The sequence below is a fragment of the Pezoporus wallicus genome, unplaced genomic scaffold (genome assembly GCF_028554395.1).
Source record: "Pezoporus wallicus isolate ANWC-B61680 ecotype Strahan unplaced genomic scaffold, APGP_CSIRO_Pwel_v1 scaffold_6445, whole genome shotgun sequence".
NCBI classification, from domain to species: Eukaryota; Metazoa; Chordata; class Aves; order Psittaciformes; family Psittacidae; genus Pezoporus; species Pezoporus wallicus.
The window spans coordinates 3,884,458-3,892,658 of record NW_026641753.1 but is presented as its reverse complement, the minus strand read 5'-3'; the positions used below and the strand labels follow the sequence as shown (position 1 = coordinate 3,892,658).

Here is an 8,201-nt window from a genome sequence, read left to right as displayed (position 1 = left end):
CATTAGTGCAATTTGCAATATGAAGCACACAAACACTGCTGAATTTGAAACAGCTTAAAGAAAAAAACATTACTTTTGTTTGCATAGGCCGCTCTTGCTTGGGAATTCCACTGGTACCTCAGCCCTGCAGATGCTGAGATGATTTTCTCACTAATACAACCTGGGGCACTTAGGAAAATGCACTTGCTATTTGCAACAGGGTTTGAAAGCAAGGAAAACAAACGGCAAGTCAGCAGTTCTCTGCCCTGTACCATTGTTTTACTGCCCGGCTCCTTCAGCACCTCATCCGTACGTCAGCTGTCGTGTCAGTACCGCTGCTGCCTCCTGCAGCAGGTCTGGACTCCGTGAGCTGTGCATGCCAGTGCCGGGGCCACAGGCAGGAGGGCACATCCTGCCACTCGCACACGAGCAGAGGCTGGCAGCCCCCTGGAGATCACGAAGGCAGCAGGCGGGACAAGGGCAGGACCTCAGCCCCGGCTCATGCCCCGAAAGCCAGCGCTGTCTCCAAACACATCAGATGCCCGGCAGCCTTTGAGGCACCTGGGACACTTCCCTTGGGCACATCCAGACCTAGTCCTTATGTGTGTAGCGGCCCTGACCGCTGCCTTCTACGTGAGCTGTGGTGACGTTCGGCAGCAAGGGAGGCACCGAGGTGTCGCGCAGCATCCCATGAGGGACCGACAGGAATGGGTGCTTGGAGCCTGCCCAGAGGCCCCGCAGGAGCACGCTGCTCTGGTTCCAGCAGGGATCGTTATCTTTATTCCAAGCAGCTGCTAAAGTGTTGTGCTTTGGCTTTCGTCTGAAAACAGAAGCCCTTCTGCCTTTCCCACCATTCACCCTTCCTTCGTGCCCGGCCGCCACACGCGTTCCTCCAGCGCGTGTGGGAAGCATCGCGAGAGCCTTGCGGGGCGGAGCCGCGCGGTGTTTGGGGCGGTGGGGCCGCCCTTGTCCCCCCCTCCTGCCGTGCACAACATGGACACCGGCTCCGGCGCCGCCCGCCCGGATGGCGAGCTCCCCTCCACCTCCACCGCGGCGGCCTCTGCGCAGGAGCCCGGGGCCGAGGAGGTACCGCTGCGGGGGAGGGCGGGCGGTGGAGCCTGCGGGGATGAGGGTACAGCCTGGGGCCGCTGGCAGCGCGCCACCGACCTGCGCAGCCCGTGAGGGCCCGTGGCCGCGGCCCAGCTGCGCGGCGGCCCTGCGAGCCTGCCCGTGCCCGGACACCCTCGGCCCCGCCGCGCAGGCAGGGCGCTGCTCCGTCCTTCAGCATCGCCGTGGAGGCTGCCGCCATCGGGCGCCTGTGGAGCCCCTTCCTCGCCGTGCAGCCCGCGCAGGTCGGGCCGCAGCGTCCGACCCTGCCCTCACGCCTCGGGGCTGCAGGCTGCCCTCTGGCCAGATGAAATGCGGCAGTGGTGCTGAATGAACCCCTCGGGGGAGCGCTTAGGGATGCCAGCCTCTTCCCTTCAGGTTTTGGGGGAAAAAGGCTAAGGCACAAGGAGGGTAAAAAGTGACGTATTCGGGTATCCTTGGAAACTGAACAAGATGTAACCTGAAGAATGAATCTTACAGAAACTTAGTGTTGAGAGTGGTGACTGCCTGGCATGTATTTATGATATTGGAGAACACTGGAGAAATACATTAGTGCAGTCAGAATTTTAATTCCATTCGATAAAGCTCCTTTTTTACCTGAAGAGAATGGTTAAGTCTTTATTCCATTATTTATGGGAGGCAGACAGCTATGAGATACAGAACAGGATAATTCTGAACATCACCTGATCAGGGGAAAGTGTTCAAGGGCTGTTTCTGTGCTGGATATAACTTATTCTGCCAAATTTTATGCATGTCAACTGATAAAAAGTTGGTGCTGAATGTGTAGAGAATGCATGCTTGGAGAAATTATCTGAAAGCAGTGAGTGGTTCTGAATGTTATCAGCATTGTGGTGCTGTGCCATATGTGCCTTGAGGGAAAAAAATCCAACATGTTTTGCTGTTGGAGGTTTCTATTCAGATTGGAATGTCACTTCGTGTTGGACCATGGGTGTGTTACATACCTATACAGTTACATGCACAGTCTGTGTAATAATGGCATATATTACAACCTGTTGTGCTCTGTTCCCTTCTCACTGTTTTACTTCATTGTACATAGTCTTGCTTGTAGTACCAAGCCAGTGCCTTAATGGCTCTTTGGAACGTATTTCCACTTTTATATGTGCGTTAAAAACATAAAGGGTCCTTCTAATTATTCCTGAATGCATCTGTTTAAAGTTCTTAGTGGCCCAGGTTACAAGAGCAAAGTCAACAAAGCAGCAGCAGTTTGTAGTCAGTCATTTATGTAGGCGTTCACATTGCCTGTCCAATTTAGAACTAACTGTTGCACTTACTGGGTAGAAATCTCTCAGTCTGAAGTTATTAGCTCTGTTTAGGCTGGGCTGGGGAAGTATTTTGGATCCTTAGAATACTCAGGGTCTGTTATTTTTTGAAGTGCTGCATGGTAATCTATTTTGTAAGGTATTTAAGAGACACCAGTTTTCAGGGGACTGTCTTATCTAGGGTTTAATCTTTAATGGGAACCTTTAGGTGGTGGCAGATTGTTGCCACCTGCTCCCTGAGTTAAAAGCAAAAGTACCTTTTTTGCTGTAATTGTTTATATTGAGGCTTCAGCTGATCCTCCTGTTTCTTGTTAAGTCAGCCCTTTAAGTGATGAGGTTGCATTGTCTAAAGATTCTAGGGTAAAACTTACGGCTTAATGAAATACTTTGTGTTTCTGTGTTGCATTAGGTATGTGAGACGGTTGGTAGTAAGGGAAAAGTGTTCTTACTCATAACAAAATTAATAATTTTCAACATCTAGATTTTTATAATTCAGAACATTACGCAGAAGCAAGTTTGGTTATGGCATTTGTCCCTACTACCCAAAGCAGTGTTTTAGTGAAACTGCAGCATACTTTTTTTCCCTTGTAAATTGTGAGGAAGAGAAAGGGTATTGGGATGCGTGTATCTTAAGTCTTGTCTCTTTTTTGACTCTTTCCCATTCCTTATTTCTGGCATTTTGGGATCATCAGTGTTTGAGAGAAACAAGATAAGGTGTAGGACGTGATTCTTGTACTGCAGTAAGTTTGCGTGTCAATTCATTTACTCCTTTAACTCGGAGTGTGTTATTCACATATACTTATTTCTGAATGAGTTTTATTTGTATGCCACAGTAAGTTTTGTTTTTTTTTGGGAATATAAGATTTCTCCAGAATAACAATAGAACTTGCATTGGAGCTATCTGCCTTGGGGCATAAGTGATGTTGTATAACATTACTTGGAAAACTTGCAGTTAAAAGGGATTCTTACAATATTGAGTTGTTTGCTTTGTCCAGGAGAAACTTCATACTTACCTGAGGTAGACAGACAACTTTTTTCCAGTAGCACCTATCTGTGTAATTGATTTCTGGGGGAAGTGAGGAAGATGTCTGAAATTGCCTGTTGTCAATTTTGTTTTCCTTTATGGAGTATTTTGTCACCTTAATAACAAGGCTTAGGTCTGATAATATGCACTGTCACTCTTTTTCTACTGAAGTCTGTGTTATATAGTAATATAGTGGAGGTGTGAATATACTTGTATATATGATCTGTTCTTTGGCATGTTGGTGTAACAGTCCTCTCCTGACATTGCTTTCTGAGATAAGCTGATTACCTGTGTGGTTGAAGAAGCTACAAGTGTAGAATATTTCTAATTGTACCTATTTGCAACATAATCATTTGGCCCTGCAAAGATGAACTCATGCATTTATAAAATCATTAACCTGCCAGACAAGTTTATTACATGTTTGGCATTGTTCACCTTTGCTGAGAATTATGCCTTTGGGCCAAAACTTGAAAATGTAATCTCTGACTTTACAAAATATTCCTCCCATTTGCATGATAGTGCTTAAATTTAAGGAGTAAGTTGGCATATATATTTTTCAGCAGCAGTGCTGAAATTTAAGCATATTGACAGACTTTTACATATTCAGTCCCACTTTGGTCTTGTTTTGCTACTTGGCTCTGAATGATTTAGATTAATTATTATTTAATTTTAATGTATTTGTAGTAGGCTGGTATCTAAAATGCTTGTCAGATTAAGACGCTGTTACATTTTATACAGACATGCTCTTTGGCAGTTCTTTCAGATTATTCAGTGCTTTTAAAAAACATTTTTATAATCTAATGTCTTCCAAAAAATATTTAATATTATTTTTATTTGCAGGAGTGTGTTAAGAAAGGCGTAATTCAGAGACTGAGTAGAGGAAAAAAATCAACCAAATATTTCTCCCACAAGTCTTAAATATATATATGTATGTTTTGCCAAGATAATGATTTGTGGGTTTTGTGTGTTTGTTTTAAATGCAACAATGTAGCAGTTGAAATGGTGGAAACCTGCTTTGAGCTTACCAATTGAAGATAGAAATGAAATCTCATAAACCACAAAAGTCAGCTGGTTTTATTACTGTTTCTTAGGTTTCTTTCATTTATAGTAAATAAGGTAGTTCTTTGTTACCTGTTGAAGAGCATACCATCCAGTGGTTGCTGCATCCATTGATTTGGTTTATAATTTGTGCTCTTCCCAGGTATGGCTAAATGTAGTTAAGCCTGTTCTTCCAAATGAACTCCTGACTATTCATCTAGAAGTGAAAACAAACAAAACCCAGCCAAGATGTGAGTGCCAGAAACTTATAGTTAGAAATTTTGCATTTAGAAGTCACAATTTTTAAAAATACATTTTCAAGATATTAAATTTTATTTATATATTTAAAGCAGGATCTCTGTGAAAGATTAAACTTTACCTTCTTTCAGTACTTTTCTTTCAATGCTTTCAACTTTGATCCTATTTGTAGTGATAAGCATGAGGATGAAACAAATCTTCAGCTCTTGTTTTATTTGGTCATATCTCCACTTTTGTTTTATCATGGATATCAGGTTCTGCTTTGGGTGAAATAATATTAATCAGTGCAGTTAACTTCATTTTGAAATAACTATTTTTGAACAGTAGCATGCTTCTCTTGTAGTGTGTAGGTTTGTTCAGGTTGATACCTTTTTCCAAAAAAAGGGAATAAAGAATCTGATATTTACGAAGTGTTTAAAATCTGAATTCCAGAAAAATGATCCTCCGTTTCAACTCAAGCTTCCTCCAAAGGCAGCTAGACCTGACAAAGAAGTTGACCCAGAATATGAGGAGAAGATGGTAAGCGTTTTCACCACAAAACATTCTGCAACATTTTGATGTGTGTTGGTTTGCTTGAACTAAATCAAGGAGTTACTGCAGACTGGATGTGTCAGAAAAGAAAAACAAAACAAGATTCATTTAAATGTCTAGTCCAGTGTGGTGTTTCTCTTAGTGGCCAACGGAGAAAAATATGTGAACAGAAGAAGCAGGTAGTGATAGTTCTGTTAAACACTGTCCCATCCTTAGGAATATTTTAGTCTGCCTGATTTCTGGAGTTGGAGACTGTGGTTTTTATATTCAGAGTTGTCACTGTTTTTTTTTTTTTTGTCATGTCCTTGTCTGTCCTCTTCCTCCACCCTTCCCCATGGATTTGTCTGCTGGCATTTTTTTCCCTCCTGTCGGTTTAGTTATCCCCACCCTCCTGGGAAAGGAGTTTCTATTCAGTGCCATTTTATATTTAGAATATTCCCCTTTTGGTTTTGAATTTGTCTCTGCTAGCTTTGTGTGATGACCCCTTGAATTCTGTCAGAGGTATCCTTACACTAATTGAGAGAAATACCAAAGCTGCCAGTTTCTCAGCATATAAAAACATAAAGGTTTTAAGTGTTGATATGCCTCTTAGGATATGTGCTGCAAAAATGCAAAAGAGCATCTGTCCATAACGCAAATGAAGGGTGCTTGTAGTGATGGAGAAGAGGGAGAGCAGGGTAACTGATGTATTACAAAGAGACTGAAACCAAGAGTCCGTTACAAGACTTGCTCTTGAATGACGCATATTCTTGGTTGAAACCGGTGTCTGCGTTTTTCTTAAAAGCTTTCATGTTAAATGGGTGTCTGATAGTTATAGTAGAGTCTGAAAGGACTGGATACCGTAGAAGCCAAGGAAGAGTATCACTGTTAGAAAAATGGATGCCTACTGGCAAGAGAAGTCACATGGGTAAATCTGTTTGTTGAGAATGAGTTGAGTAACTAACTGAAGTTGGTTTCCTAAATAAGACTTTTAATTCAGTTTTTCTAAGAGGCAAAGGTGATAGGTCTCAAAAAACTTGTCTTTCATCAGTTATGAGCTCGACCTTTACTGTTTATCAAGGCATGCTGCTTACACCCAGCCAATGATCCTACAAGCAGAAAAGTCTATTGTATCATTCAGTGTAGAACCTTACAGTTATGGTTAACTTGCAAAAAATAGTATGTATTATTAGTTTAATAATAACCCTTCTGATTGGGTATTTTTCTTATCCTGTATGAGTATAAACACCTATGTCCTTACTCCTCCTTTTAGATTTTTTCCCCCTAGTTTTAATTTCTATTTACAGTTTATTTGCTTTTCAAAATATTTACACAAATGGTCCAATAATGAATGCGAGGTTAAAAATAGGAATGTTTTCTTAGGAGATCTTTCGAAAGATGTTTGTTTGCTGGTAAGCGGTGCGCTATTACAAGTAATGCATTGCCCTCATGTGGCAAGATCATGCATTGCACGTCACGTTCGTTTTTGCTGTTAGAGGACTTTCCCTTGCCATGTAAGTTGCCTGCAGAAAAGCTTCCTGTTGTTTGTATATTTCTTAGAAGGGTTATTGTACAGAGCTACGAGTTCACTTTTGTAGTTTATAGCAAGGTATAAATCACATGAAAATGGCATAGAGATGCTGGCAATTACATTCTGTCAGATAGCATTTGAATTTTAGCATATTTTTCTTAAAAATTATGTAACATGTTGTCCTTTATATATAGAGGAGAACATGTGTTTTGCTGTGTTTCTACAGAGAAGTGCATATGCCTCATTGATATGGCATATCTGAAATGGTTGAAATTTGAGATCTAACAGCAAAATTCACAAACTTCCATGCAAACAGTATTGGACTGGTGCATCTATTGCTGTAGTCCTGCCTCTCAAGGCAGAACTACCACACTGTTTTATTTATCAAATCCTGATAGCCTTGAGCTATGAGGATATCCTATTGAGGATATGGAAATTTTGCCACTGACTTGAGTAAGGTTAGGGTTCCATTCCACAGAGTAAGTCAGAACCTGAGTTTTTTTCTTTATCTTTTGTAGACAGTCCTTCTTTTCACAGTTGCTGGTGTGCCATGCACACTTAAGCAATCTATACAGGCAAACTGTTTTTGAGTCATTTTGCTCGTCTTGGAGTTTTGAATGCAAATAAGTTAGTTGCTTGGATGAGGTTATCAAGTCTTGACATGTTTTCCAGATTGCTGTTGTATTTATGAAGGTTTATTTGAACTATCATGCATTGCAGTTGGGTTCTCTAAAGCAGTTCATGCTTAGCTGTAAGCTGGAGCAGCTCAGCAACCTGTTCATAGAATCATAGAATGGTTTGGATTAGGAGGGACCTTAAAGATCATCTAGTTCTAACCCCCTGCCATGGGCAGGGACACCATATTTCATGATGCTTGTAGCCCTCTGAGTTGGTTTAACAGTTGGCAGGTGGTCTTGTCAGTCTTTCCTCATAAGTTGTTCTCATGAGTGTCTGAAATCTGTTTCTTAATAAAAATAAGTTTTTATGAAAAGTTATTTATTTTTTTCTTTTTTTTAATTCTCTCCCCACTTTGGAAACTAGAAAGCAGATCGAGCAAAAAGGTTTGAATTCCTCCTGAAGCAGACAGAACTTTTTGCACATTTTATTCAGCCTGCAGCACAAAAATCACCAACATCTCCATTGAAAGTCAAGCTGGGACGGCCACGGATGAAGAAGGATGAAAAACAGAGTTTGATTTCTGCTGGGGAGTATGTTTTATTTATAACCTACACTTTCAAACAAATTATGCATTATAGCACATCTGTTTAGTTAATAGAGATTTAATTAAGTCCAGAACTTTTCCTATAAATGGTGTCTCATAATTTCTTTAAAAGCTGCTTGATGTATACATGCTGATAGTATTGCACTGCATCAGAAGCCCACTTTTAAAATCAATTCCTGATTCTTAGTACTTAAAATGCTTTGGTCCATAATGTGGAGTTTTTTTTGGAGCACACAGGTTGAATTTCTTTTG

At 41.3% G+C, this 8,201-nt stretch overlaps 1 protein-coding gene across 3 annotated transcripts in view; it reads left to right on the top strand.

The window, feature by feature from the left end:
- Positions 1 to 943: 943 nt before the first annotated feature.
- Positions 944 to 8,201, top strand: part of SMARCA1 (SWI/SNF related, matrix associated, actin dependent regulator of chromatin, subfamily a, member 1) — a 29,445-nt gene continuing 22,187 nt past the window's right edge. For all 3 annotated transcript variants that reach the window (XM_057425091.1, XM_057425089.1, XM_057425092.1), the window contains exons 1-3: positions 944 to 1,065; positions 5,119 to 5,205; positions 7,769 to 7,935. In XM_057425091.1, the coding sequence (XP_057281074.1) occupies positions 973 to 1,065; positions 5,119 to 5,205; positions 7,769 to 7,935 (347 nt within the window). In that variant the 5' untranslated portion in view covers positions 944 to 972. The remainder of the gene's footprint in view (positions 1,066 to 5,118; positions 5,206 to 7,768; positions 7,936 to 8,201) is intronic.